General features: G+C 39.3%; 1 protein-coding gene across 4 annotated transcripts in view; it reads left to right on the top strand.

Annotated features, from left to right (window-relative positions):
* Window positions 1-13763, top strand: part of TDRD1 (tudor domain containing 1) — a 49317-nt gene that overhangs the window by 6968 nt on the left and 28586 nt on the right. For 3 of the 4 annotated variants that reach the window (XM_073240382.1, XM_073240379.1, XM_073240380.1), the window contains 3 exons: window positions 2892-3222; window positions 7990-8048; window positions 13542-13689. In XM_073240382.1, coding sequence (XP_073096483.1) covers window positions 2961-3222; window positions 7990-8048; window positions 13542-13689 — 469 coding nt within the window. In that variant the 5' untranslated portion in view covers window positions 2892-2960. Of the gene's footprint in view, window positions 1-1694; window positions 1883-2891; window positions 3223-7989; window positions 8049-13541; window positions 13690-13763 lie in introns of those variants that run through there. The other variant, XM_073240381.1, reaches the window with a different exon arrangement.

The raw sequence follows: 13763 nt of genomic DNA, 5'->3' as shown, positions 1-13763 counted from the left end.
TCCCTGAAAGAGCATATTAAATTCCCTGCAGTATGAGTGTCCTTTTTAATTGCACCCATGCTATGCAGAAAATAATACATAGTTACTTAATTTTGACTTTTTTTAGTTATAATTGAGGTTAAACATTTTCCTTCAACATTCATCAACTAATCGTCATCCTTTATGTACCGTGTTCAGTGCTTTTTGGTGTCTGTATAGATTGGGCTGCAAATAACAAAGTCCATGGATTTGTTTGTCTGATGTCAGCAGCCTGTGCACAGACAGATGAAGGTTGGTGTGACAACCCTAGGATACCACCAGGGACACGAGGCTCTTTGCGTTTTTGTCACCATCTGTAGGGTGTGCTTTCTTCTCTTTGCTTATTGCTTCTTGATTGCAACATGGGTAATAATATCTTTAGGCTTCAGGTCCACATTGCAGGAAGAAAGGGGAGAAGGACCCTGCTAGCCAGATGGGTATCAGGAAGGGACACAGTTTTCTGAGAAGCTCCACTCAGAAGAACCCTAATTTATAGCCAATATTGTCTCTAACTCAAGCAGGCAAATCAGAGGTAGAAGGCAGTGTTTGGTCAGACAACTGCAGTGTCTTTTTCAGTATCTGGGTGTTTATACTATTTATCCCAGTTTTTGAAAGGTTTTGAAGCTGTCATCTCTCTGTGAATACTGACTTCCTGGCCTCTTTATTCTTTGTAAGTTTTTAATTGTTCCTATAGCTATGTTTGTTGTCACTTCTTTGTGATGTTTAATTCCTTTTTCCTTTTGAACTAAAAGGAAAAAGCAAAAATGAAATTCTTCCCTTCTGGTGTGGTGTGCCTCTTGCAGGCTAATTATCTGAGCAGTAAAATCTGAGGTGGGGATCTGTATGCTGTGGTGAGTGAATGTGGCCTGTTATGATACCAGGTTTTTTTGAGTTAGTTGAAGTGAACATAGGTCAGTAATATGCTCAAAGTTCGAAAAATGAATGTTCTCACATGTAATGTTTTGGTACCTTTTAGATTAAGTTTATTGTGTTATTATAATATTACTGCTTTTTTCTGTCTGCTGACTAGTGTCTAAGGCAGATGTGTCCTTGTCATGGCCTGAATTTCTCCTCTAGCTTTTACTTTACACCTCTTAAACCAACATTATTGTGATTCAGAGGTTCTGGCTGTTCTCTCTCCTTGGAGTTTTTTTTATCAGTGTAAAATATCTTTCTTTGTCCTGATATTTTCTACCTTGACTTTTGTTTTATATGCTATTAGTATTAGCATTCCATCTTTATATTGGTTACATAGCATGTTTTATTCTTTTTATTTTCAGCCTTATCCTATAATTTTGTTTTATGTGTTCTTTTCGTGTATACATCTTATCTAGCTGGATGTTTTTGTCCCTGGAACTTTTTTTTTTTGCCTCTTTTTCACTAAATCATTGATACTTACATTGCTTGGGCTTGGTTCTGTCATCTAATTGAATTTTCTATTTACCATGCTTATTGTTTTTGTTGTTGGATTGAGATTTTATGTCTTCTTGATTTGAAAGTTAAACATTGTTTCTATTATTCTGATAGTTGCCCTAATATTTTAATGCACGTTCTTTAAATTTCTTACAGAGTCTAGAGTTACTCATGATTAAAGTCTCCACCCAATTCCTCCTGGAAGTTAGTTTCCTGTTGAAATTTCACTGTTTTCTTACTGCATCCAGCCTTGTAGTTCTCAGTCTGATCCTTTAATTGAGGTGTACCTTCCTGGAGGCTGTAGGAGCTCCCACCGGAGCTGCCCATCTGCAGGACTTCTGTTAGGCATTATCCCAGGACCTGACCCACTAAGAGTTCCCTGCCTTTGAGTGTGCCCCTGTATTTCTTTATTACTACTTCATCATCATCTCCATATTGTTGTTGGATTAAGGTAAGTCTAATTTAAAGCAAGAAATGAAATGGAAGCTTTAGGAGGATTTTTCTGCTACTTACCTTGTATTTAAAACATACCAGTTTCAGCTGTGTGTGTGTGTGTGTGTGTGTGTGCGCGCGCGCGTGTGCGTGCGAGTGAGCGAGCAGTTTGGGGACAGTAGGCAGAACATTTGCCTACAGTCTACAGACAACGCTGTAGGTCAGTACTTCAAAATGAAGAGTTGTTTGTCTTCTTTTTTATAACGTCCCCTGGGCGGGACAAGATATTCTATAAGAATAATAGGAAAACAACAAGCCAACCTAATGTCTGGATAAAGGTTTCCAAGAGGCACTTTTCAGCAATATGTGTACTTTATTTTCAGAGAAAGGTGCACACATGTAAGTCATTGAATATAGTAAATACAAGTTAAAATTTATGGAAACTCAGCTGGAGATTATCAAAGCAGAGGACTTGGGAAAAGAGACTTAAATGGGGGTCAGCAGAGGCAAACTTTGAAGGGTGACTTAGGAGAAAAAGTTCAACTGGCAGATGGCCGAGCCAAGGTGTTCTGGGTACAGGGTTCAGTGTATTCAAAGACATGGCAGAGCATAAAGTAGGAGAGGGTAGAGGGATTCTGAGAGATTTCAGTGGTAGGTGATGATGCAGTTTAAACACTATTGCCTATTGTATTTCACCGTTAGGTTTTATGCTCTAAATTGGAAATACTTCTTTTAAAACTTTGCCTGTTGTCTGAAAAGTTTTTTAATGCTGTCAAACTCAGATTATTCTTTTGATGTCCCATGAGTTAGTCTTTCCCCTGTTGTTGAATGCTGCTAAACTTGGAGTTTGTACTTTAATGGATAGAGAGTCATTGTATTTTTGTAACTGTAGGCTGGGCTTTGATTCCATGGTTACCTCTGCTTTGGAATCATTCATGAGAGTTGTTATATAAATAGAAATCACCTGGCCTGCAGTGCTTCTACTTTTTTAATTAAAAGTTGACTTTTAAATACATTTCTTTCCTTAGACTTCTGTGAATGTTAAATTGCCACTTAATAGGATATCAAGAAATAATTTGGAGGCATCTACCTGTAAAATGACGGAGCCATTTAATTTTGAGAAAAACAAAAGCAAGCTTCCACCACGTGATTCTTTAAGAAGTCCTGGAGGACATCCTAACCACCCTAATTTCAGGTTGAAAAGCCCAGAGAATGGAAATCAAAAGAACAGTTTTTTGCTTTGTGAGCAGACCAAACAGTATCCGGCTAATCAGGAAGACAATTCAGTTTCTTCAAACCCTAACAGCATCAGTGGAGAAGGGGTTGGAGCCAAAAGAGACAGGAAGACATTGCCTACAGGTGAGTGAGAGACTCACCTTCTTGAACCTGATGGTTTCTTTGATTTATCACAAGTATGACTTATCACAAGTACACACTGGTGGGCTCTTAACAACCAAATCTCTACCTTACAGTATTTCTATTTAAATATTAATTTAGAAGGAAAATCAGATGTCAGGTAGTGACCTTTAGCTGGGTTAATGACAAAGAATTCCAGCAGAGAGAATATGTACAGATGAGCCTTTCCCCCACGCCCCCACACCCCCACACTCACATTCAGAGAACTCTAGTAGGAATGTAGATAAAGAACACCCTGGGTTTTTGTGGATGTTCTAAAAACTGGCCATGTTATAAAAATATGCAAATTTTATACAGGTGCTAGCTCATAAGATACGTCTACGACATTAACTTGTTTCATTTGATTAAAAAAAATAATTCCTTTAGTCCTAATTCTAAAAACTTGCTTTTAAAGTAGACTGGGCCCTGATAGAATTAAGCCTCTGAGAATATATGTGAGATGTGGTCTTTTAATATTATGTTGATGTAGTTCTCAAGAGCTTGTCCCTTGGGCCTCGGGGATTACCTAAGAGGTCAAAACTGTCTTCCTAATATTAAAGCATTATTTGTCTTTTTCGCTCTGCTGACTTTACACGATGGTGCAAAAGCAAAGGTGAGTAAACTTCTAAAGCCTTATTAAGTTCATCTTTGGCAGGGCAACAGCCTGGGCTGCTGGCCTCTGAGTTTTTTGTTGCCCTGCACTTGTAGTATGACAGAAAAATAAAGCCAGAAACGCCAGTTTTATTTAAGAATGTCCTTGATGAAGTGGTAAAAATTACTAATAAACGAGCTTGGGGTACCGGTATTTTTAGTATTTTGTAACAAAATGGAAATTACCCCAACATGCGCTGCACACTCAAGTACAAAAAGCCACGTGTGTGATTGAGTTACGAGCTGAATGGAAACTGCCTTGGAACATCATCTTTGCTTGAAAAGAATGACAAACCATGGTTATTCTGACTTCAATATATAGCAAGTCATTTTCTCAGAAATGAACAAGGTGAACATGTCATTTCAAGGAAAAGAGCTGACAGAATTTTGTTGCTGTGGATAAAATGAGAGTTCCTGTGGCCAGGATTCTCACCTGCCTGTGGTTGACCAGCTCACTGCACACCTGTGGGCACTACAGGGCTGTTGACTCTATAAAAAGCTCCACCCAGTGCTCTGGGCACACCTCGGTGGCAGGGCTGAAAGGCTGCAGGAGAGCAGAGCAGAGGCTAGAGTGGTGGCAGCACTGAGGACAGAGGCCCAGAGGACGGCTGTGCGGGACAACTGTGCAGAGAGGCCCAGAGGATGCCTGTGTGGGACGGCTGTGCAGAGAGGCCCAGGGGATGGCTCTGTGGCACAGCTGTGCAGAGAGGCCTGGAGGATGGCTCTGTGGCACAGCTGTGCAGAGAGGCCTGGAGGATGGCTCTGTGGCACGGCTGTGCAGAGAGGCCCGGAGGATGGCTTTGTGGGACGGCTGTGCAGAGAGGCCTGGAGGATGGCTCTGTGGCATGGCTGTGTGGACAGAGGGGCCCAGAGGCAGAGACTGGCTTGCTGCATACAGACTAGCTTTAAGTGAATGGGGTTTTAGTGACTGACCTGCCACCTGGAAATAAAGTTGGGTATAACCTTTTCACCCCAAAGGATGTTTTGCTGTCAATTTTCTTTGGTCACACTGAACCTGTAGCGAACTTGCCTGGGGCCGAACCCCATTGGCAAGACAATTGGCGAAAGTCAGCAGGGTTCAGTGTTGACCAAGGAAAAAGACACGCTGCCCTTATGGAAGGGGTGCTTCAGTGGACTCCTCCTGTGAATGGGGAGACAGTGGATTTTCCCCAATGGGTATGTGGTCTGAGGTGGCTTGCCCCCTCAGAGGACTGGGGCCCACCCCAGGACTGGAGGCAAGTGGAGGTGACACCTGAGGTAGTAGGGGTGGCTCTTGATATAGTAAGCAGATCCTTTGAGAAGTAGGGTGCCCGGGAGGCAGCGGGGACTGTGGGTCGGCCGCTTCTCACAGTATTAAAAAAGTCTACAGAGGAGATCCAAGAAATGGCGGTGCGAGAACGCGAGCTGCAAACTTCAGTAGATTCCCTGAGGAGGGAAATGGCCTTGATGTGGGAGGACGTGGCACGAGAACATGAACTGCAGACTTCTGTGGATGCCCTGAGGAGGGAAGTGGTATTGCTGCGGGAGGAGCGGCACCAGAATGCAAGCTGCAAACCTTTGTGGATTCCCTGAGGATGGAGATGGCCTTGATGCAGGAGGATGCAGCCCAAGAGCGGTGGCAGCAAGGTGCCATTGGAGATGAGACAGCAGTGCTGCCAGGTGTTCTGAAGGAGGAAGAGGCCATCAAGGAAAAGAACGCACTCCTGAAGGAAGCACAGGCGGAGGTGGCACGAGAATATCAGCTGCGAAGCATTGAGCTAAAGGGGAGAGACCTTCTGAAGACTGAGCTGGCATTGCTGTGAGGCACTGTAGTAGAGGAGGCACTTGGGGGAGTGGAGAGAAAGGTGCCATCAGCCCCAGAAATGGAGGAGCTGGGGAAGGATTAAGGGGCGGTGCCGGAGGCACTGGCCCCTCCTGTATTGAAAGCACGCCCAGTGGTTGTAAAGAAAATAGACCCAGCAGCTGAAAGTTCCCCAAGGAGAGGAGCAGCCCCCTCCCCAGGTTGTGGAGCACTCTATGCTCCACCCCTGTACTCAGGCTGAGCCGGTGGCTGTGGGACTTAGGGGTGGATGGAATTGTTCTGTTGGGATCAGAGATGGGAAAGCTGTCTTCCCTGACAGTGCAGCCTGCATTGAGGCAACGATTACAAAATGCCAGGCAACACGTACAATAGCTGAAGCAACAAGAACCCGGAAAGATATAAGACCTGTAAATAACAGGAGGAATTTGAGGGGCCCTGGGAGGGTTATGAGGACCCAGATGTGGGTTGATTTAATACAGGCAGGAGTAGATGGAAAGAAATTAGATGGAAAGTCCAATAGGACCTTACTGGAGCTATGGCAACAGCTGAAACCAGAGCAGCAGTTCCAGCCATTAAGACCAAAGAGGCAGAGGTCAGAGACAGAGCCACGAGTCCGGCCTGTGTGTCTGCAAGACTTTTTGCTGGAGAACAATGTTCAGGCTTCCTTGCACAGGGACCATTGCAGAGGACTAAGGGCACATAGATTGAGAGGAAAGAATCCTGGAGGGGTGGAGTGTGGATAAAATGAGAGTTCCTGTGGCCAGAATTCTCACCTGGCTGTGGTTGACTACCTCACTGCACACCTGTGGGCACTACATGGCTGTTACTCTGTAAAAAGAGCTCTGCCTGGTGCTCTGGGTGCAACACGGTGGCAGGGCTGAAAGGCTGCAGGAGAGCAGAGCAGAGGCTGGAGTGGTGGCAGCACTGAGGACAGAGGCCCAGAGGACGGCTGTGTGGGACAGCTGTGCAGAGAGGCCCAGAGGATGGCTCTGTGGGATGGCTGTGCAGAGAGGCCCAGAGGACAGCTGTGCGGACAGAAGGGCCCAGAGGCAGAGACCAGCTTGCTGCATACAGACTAGCTCTGAGTGAATGGGATTTTAGTGACTGACCTGCCACCTGGAAATAAAGTTGGGTATAACCCTTTCACCCCAAAGGACGTTTTGCTGTCAATTTTCTTTGGTCACACTGAATCCATAGCGAACTTGCCTTTGGCTGAAACCCATTGGCAAGACAGTTGCTAATGATAAAATTCAAACTTTCAAGCAGAAATGAGGATTTCAGGAAACTTACATCTGACGCCCTGAGCTTGACAGCTTCCCAGTATTTAAAATACTTTTCTGGTGAGATGCAAGGTGATATTAACAAATGATTAATTTATTTTTTGAATGTTGTGTAGTGAAGAGTCTCGATGTTTGGGAGATCTGCATAACCCAGAATTTCTCAGTCTTTTTCAGATGCCCAATTCATGATGTTACAGTCATGCAGTGGCTAAAAAATCCATTCAAAATGCAAGATAAATCAATGGATTCTAATGTAACAATATGAAAAGTTTAATGCGGTTTCAAATTTCACATTATAACAAGCCCTTAAAATACCAGTTTGGGTTTATTTAGTGTGATAATTAAAGGAAAACAGCCACAATAATCTGCAAAAGCCATCTGGTTTTTGCAACCACATATCTGTGTGAGGCTGCATTTTCTTCATATACTTCAACCGAAGCAACACATCACAACAGATTGAATACAAAAACAGATAGGCAAGTCCAATTATCATTGGTTAAGCCAAACATAAAAGAGATGTGCAAAAATATAAAACCATACCACTCTTTACAGTTTTTTTGCTTTTGAAAATAGTTTTTTTAAACATGTCCGTAGATAATGTAGTTCTATTTTAAAATATTTTTACATTCTTTTAATTTCTTATGCTAGTATTAGAATTTCTAATACTTAATTTTAATTACTAACAGTAGTAAATATTGATAGATATAAGCCACATAAATAAAGCTCTTTGAGGGTCCTCAGTAATTAAGCATGTAAATGATTCCAGAGTTTAAAAAGTCTGACTTTAGTGATTAAAGTTCACAGAGAAGTCAAGGAAATTCCAGACAAATTTTATTTTTCATTAATACTAGGATGTTGCTTATTTATACTGTGGCTTTTTTATTTTTAAGTCTGTTATGGTACAGCTTTATTTGAATTTTATCTTGTCACAGTATTGTATATTTTCAGGAGGAAAAGTAATACTTGGCGTTTACTAGGCATTATGTTTTTCTTCCCCAGGAAACTCAGTGTCACCATTAAATGTTGGAAATGATTCACCACCCAAAGAAGTAAATAGTGTAAGTTACAGAGTGTCTGTTTTGTTTTGTTTTTTCATTTTGTGTTTTTGTTAGGGTAAAAGATTCTAAGCATATATTTGTATTGTATTAATAAAGAATTATTCAATCTGCAGGTAGTATTCAAGGTCAAATTTCCTTCACCTAGTACCTTTAAAAAAAAAATTCAACTTCTTTTAGGTAATTATAGATTGATATACAACTGTAAGAAATAACAGATCTTGTGTTGCACTTACCCAGTTTTTCCCTGTGGTAACATGCTGCAGAACTATAAGAGAATATCATAAACAGAATATTGATAATCAAGATACAGAACATTTCCATCACTCCAAGGACCCCTTCTATACCTTTTTGTGGCCATATCCATTCACTTCACTTCTCTCCTGCCCCATCCCCCTTTAAACTCTGGCAACCACTAATCTAATACATATTTCCAGTTTTGTCATAAATGGAGTCACATAGTATGTAACCTTTTGGGATTGGATTTTTTTCACCCAATGGAGATTCATCTAGTTTGTTGTATCAATAGGTAGAGTCTTTCCATTGCTAGTATTTCATGGCTTGTTTAATCATTCACCCGTTGAAGTATATCTGAATTGTCTCCAATTTTTGGCTGTTACAATTAAAACTGCTATAAAAATTCATGTGCAAGGTTTTATGTGAACATAAGTTGCACCCACCCACTCTAGGATAAATGCCTAGGAGTGCAATTTCTGGGTCATACAGTAGTTGCCTATTTAGTTTTCTAAGATGCCAAAGTGTTTTCCAAAGTGGCTACATCATTTTACGTTATCCCCAAGAGTATATGAGTGATCCAGTCCCTCTGCATCCAACATCTGTACCAGCATTTGGTTGTGTTAGTATTTTTATTTTCTCCATTATCATAGATGTGCAGTTGTAATTTGTCTTCCCTTAATGGCTAATGAAAAGCAGCTTTTCATGTGCATATTTGCCATGTGTATTTCCTTTCTGGTGCAACATTTCTTCATGTCTTCTCTTCATTTTCTAAATCAGAAAATTGGATGGTTTGGTTTTTTACTGATGAATTTTGATAACTCTTTATATATTCCCAATTTGAGGAAATAGTTCATGTAATTTTCAGCTTACAAGTCCTTACTAGTCCTTTGTCAAGTATGTGATTCATAAATACTTTCTCCCGGGCTGTAGCTTGTTCTTTTCATTATCTTAACAGGATGTTTACAGAGCAAAATTTTAAACTTTAATGAAGTCCTGGTCTGTTTTTCCTTCTATGGAATGTGCTTTCTGTGTCAACTCTTTAGATCCAGAAAAATCTCTTTTTCCTCAAAAAGTTTTAGTTTTACATTTAAATTTTTGGTCCTTTTTGAGTTAACTTTAAGTTATGAGACTTAGTTTGAAGTACATTTTTTTTTTTTTGCCTAGAGATGTGCATTTGCTTCACCATTTGTTGAAAATGCTCTTTCTTCCACTGAATTGCGTTTATACATCCATCAGAAATTAGTTGGATTAATGTGTGTGGGTCTAATCTGAATTCCCTGTTCTTTTTCAATCTATGGCTCTATGCCTCCAGCAATACCACACAGTACTAGAGCTATATAATAAATTTTGAAATTGGATTAGAGTGAATAGTCCTGAATAAAAGATTTGAGTAAGTCTTAGAGTGATTCCTCCCAGTTTTTCTTTTTCAAAATTGTTTTAGCTAGTCTAATTTCTTTCCCTTCCAATGCACACTTCTAGAGTAATCGTGCCCATATCTGCAATGTGAGATTTTGATATGATTTGTGTGAAATCCTGTAAATCAATTTGAGGGTCATTGGTATTTTTGCTCTTGAATCTTCCAGTACATGAACACAGTCTGTCTATTGTAGATCTTTGATTTTTTCCCACCTTGTAGTTTTCAGGTTACAAGTCTTGTGCATGTTTTGTTAGATTTACACCTAAGAATTCTTTTGAGTGATTGTTAAGTGTTACTGTATTTTTCATTTACATGTGTCTTCATGTTCATTGCTAATGTATGTAGATTCACTGCTAATATATAAAATGTATGTAAAGTTTGCTCTGTCCTTGTTGATTTTGCATGTTTATCTTGGATTAGCTTGTGAGCTTGCTGAAATCACTTACCCTAGAAAGTATTTTTTTGTAGATTCTTTGGGATTTTCTACACAATTATGTCATCAGCAAATAAAGACAGTTTTATTTCTTCTTTTTTAATATATTATTTTAAATTTATTTTCTTGGCCTTACTGCACTGGCTAGAACTTATAGCACAAGAGTAATAACTGGACATTTTGCTTTGTTTCTAAACTTGGGACAACATTGAGTCTTTGACTATTAAGTATGTTAGCTATAGAATTTTGTACATGATATTTATCAAGTTCATGAATTTCTCTATTCCTACTTTTCTTACAATTTTTATCATGAATAGGTGTTGAATTTTTTAAGCTTTTTCTTCATTGATATACTGTTTTTTTTCCTTTACCCTGTTAATTTGGCATATTACATTGATTGATTGTTTAAAAAAATAACCAGACTTGCCTCCCCAGCAGGGGAATAAACCCTTGTTTGGTCATGATGAATAATAATTTTTATATATTGCTGAATTATATCTGGTATTAAACATTTGGTAGTATTATTCAGTAAAAAATCATCTGGGTCTGGGGATTTCTTTTTTGGGAATTTAAAAACTATGATTCAATTTCCTTAATATTTATAGGGTTATTCAAATTATTTCATACTGTGATAATTTGTGATTTTTGAGGAATTGGTCCATATCTGTAAGTGTATCAATTTGAGGATCCATTGGTATGATCCCAGAGATGAAATATTCCATTATTATCTTTTTTCTTATATTGAAGTATTACTGATACACAGACTTATATGTGTTTCAGGTATACAAAACAGTGGTGCAGCAGTTACCAACATTATTCATTATTACATTCTCACCCCAACTAGTATAGTTGCTATCTGCCACATAGGAAGATATTACAGAATCACTGGCTATATTCTCCATGCTATGCTGCCATCCCTGTGACCAACTTGTATAATGATCGGGAATTTTTGTGCCCCTTTATGCCCCCTCCCTCCACACCCACCCCCCCTGACCCCTGCCCCATGGTAACCACCAGTCACTTCTAAGTGGCTATGAGTTTACTGCAGTTTTGTTCTGTTTTGTTTTTAGATTCCACAGGTGAGTGAAATCATATGATATGTCTTTCTCCACCTTATCATTTAGTATAATACCCTCTGGTCCATCCATCTTGTCACAAATGGCAGGATTTCTTTCTTTTTTATGGATGAAAATTCCATTGTGTATATGTACCACATCTTCTTTATCCATTCGTCTATTGATAGACCCTTGGTTGCTTCCTTATCTTACCTATTGTAAATAATATGCCAGTAAACATATGCCAGGGGTGCATAAATCTTTTATAGAGTCAGGGATTTTGTTGTCTTTGGGTGAATTCCCAAAAGTGAAATTACTAGGTGGTATGGTATTTCTATTTTTAATTTTTTTGAGGAACCTCCATACCTGCTTCCCACAATGACTTCACCAATTTGCATTCCCACCAACAGTGTATGCAGGTTCCCTTTCCACATCCTTGCCAACACTTGTTATTTCTTGTCTTTGGATAATAGCCATTGTGACTTGGTGTGAGGTGATATTTCACTGTGGTTTTTGTCTTGCATTTTTCTCTGATGATTAGCAGTGTGGAGCATCTTTTCCTGTGACTGTTGGCCATCTGTATGTTTTCTTCAGAAAAATGTTCAGGTCCTCTGCCCATTTTTAATTAGGTTATTTGTGTTTTTTTGGTGTTGAGTCCTATGAGTTCTTAATGTATTTTGGATGTTAACCCCTTACTGGATAAATTGTTTATGAATATGTTCTCCCACTCTGTAGGTTGCCTTTTTGTTCTGTTGATCATTGTCATCATTTTTGTCTTAAGGGTCTGTGGTAACATATCCTTGATTTCATTCTTGGTTTTGGTAATTTGTCTTTATTGTCCTCGTTATGAGTTTTGCTAGAGGTTTGTCAATATTCTTGATCTTTTCAAGGAACTGGATGCTTGTTTCATTGATTTTTTTTTTCCTTCAGGTTTTTAATTTCATTGACTTCTGCTTTTATCTTTATTGCTTCCTTCCTTCTGCTTGCTTTGGGCATGTTTTCTTATTTTTTAAGCTTCTTGAGATGGACACTTAGGTTACTGATTTGAGACTTTTCCTCTTTTCTAAAGTGTGAAAGCCCTTGAATGTGATTTCTGTTGTTGAGTAGAATGGTATATAAATATCTTAAGCATGTTGGTTGATAGTGATGTTGAGTTCTGTATTCTGGCTGATTTTCTGTGTGTAGTTCAATTAAGTTTTGAGAAGGGGTATTAAAATCTGTTAATTATAATTACATATTTTCTGTCTCTTTTCAGTTTGGTTTTTTTTCACACATTTTTCAGCTCTGTTGTTTGGTGCATACACACTTAGGAGTATTACGTCTTCTTGTTGGATTGACCCTGTTGTCATCATATTAGGTCCTGTTCAGCATCTGGTAATTTTCTTTGCTCTGAAACCCACTTTATCTGATATTAGTATGGCCATTTGGAATTTCTTTTGCAATGGTTACATGATGTTTATCTTCCTATCTTCTTACTTTTGGCCTGTGTATATTGTTACACTGAAAGGAGTTTCTTATAGTCACATGTATTTATATCTACTCTGTCAGTATGTCTGAATTGGTTTATTTAGACTATTTGCATTTAATATAATTACTGGAAGTTGAGGATAATTTTCTGTTTTCTGTTTTCTTTTTCCTGCCTTCTTCTAAGTTACTTGAATACTTTCTGTAAGCCTGTTTTGACTTACCTGTAGTGTTTTGAGTACATTCTTTGCATGACTTCTTTATTGGTTGTACTAGGTATTAAATTTATCCAAAGGGAGACTCTGTAGCAATGACGTGCCAGCTCCCTGCTCTGTTGGCCTTGCTGATACCGCCTCTGAGGGGGAAGGTACCTCCTATAGCGTGGTGAAGGTAGACGTCTCGGCTCTTCACTCTGCCTTTGTGGGTGGGACCTCAATTTTATTTGTGATGTTTGCCTGGAATAGAGCTGTTACTGATAAAAATTTTCTGTCTTGTTGGTCTGTGCCTTTCCTGATCTTTTTGCTAGAGACAGCAGGCTTTTTCTTGGGGCATTTATTGTTTGTGCCTTTTGATGTTTCTCCAACATCAAAATGTTGCCAGCTTCTCCAACATCCTGTCTGGAATATGTGAGGGAAAAAGAAGACTCAGGGAACTCATTGCCATGTCCTTCTCTGTGTCCCAAGTTTCCTAGCCTGGCTTCTGCCTTCTTTCAGAGTTGCTTTATGGTCGTGTTACATATAAGACCAGGGTTTTTAGTTATATTTTAAAGGGAACAAGAGAGAAAAGCACATCTACTTTATCTTCCTAGAAAAAGAAATCCCAAGTCTAGTACTTAAAAAAGAAAAAATTATTACCAAGTTTTAATATAGTTACTCTTTTTTTCTGAATAGGAGCCTAGCAGTAATGTGCCTCCTGAAGAGTCAAAAAAAAAAAAAAGTAACGTGGTTGAGAATTTCTTGTCCGTAAATAATCCAGAGCTCTTCAACTCCTTACGACCTCGTCTTCAGTCAACGACTTGCCATCGCTGTGGGCTCTTTGGTAAGCATATTGCTCTCAGATGTCTGTTGGATTATTCTACACATATGAAAAATACTTTTATTACACAAAACTGA

This window comes from Manis javanica, chromosome 7, assembly GCF_040802235.1.
Source record: "Manis javanica isolate MJ-LG chromosome 7, MJ_LKY, whole genome shotgun sequence".
Classification (NCBI taxonomy): Eukaryota; Metazoa; Chordata; class Mammalia; order Pholidota; family Manidae; genus Manis; species Manis javanica.
This window is presented reverse-complemented; position numbering and strand designations above follow the sequence as displayed.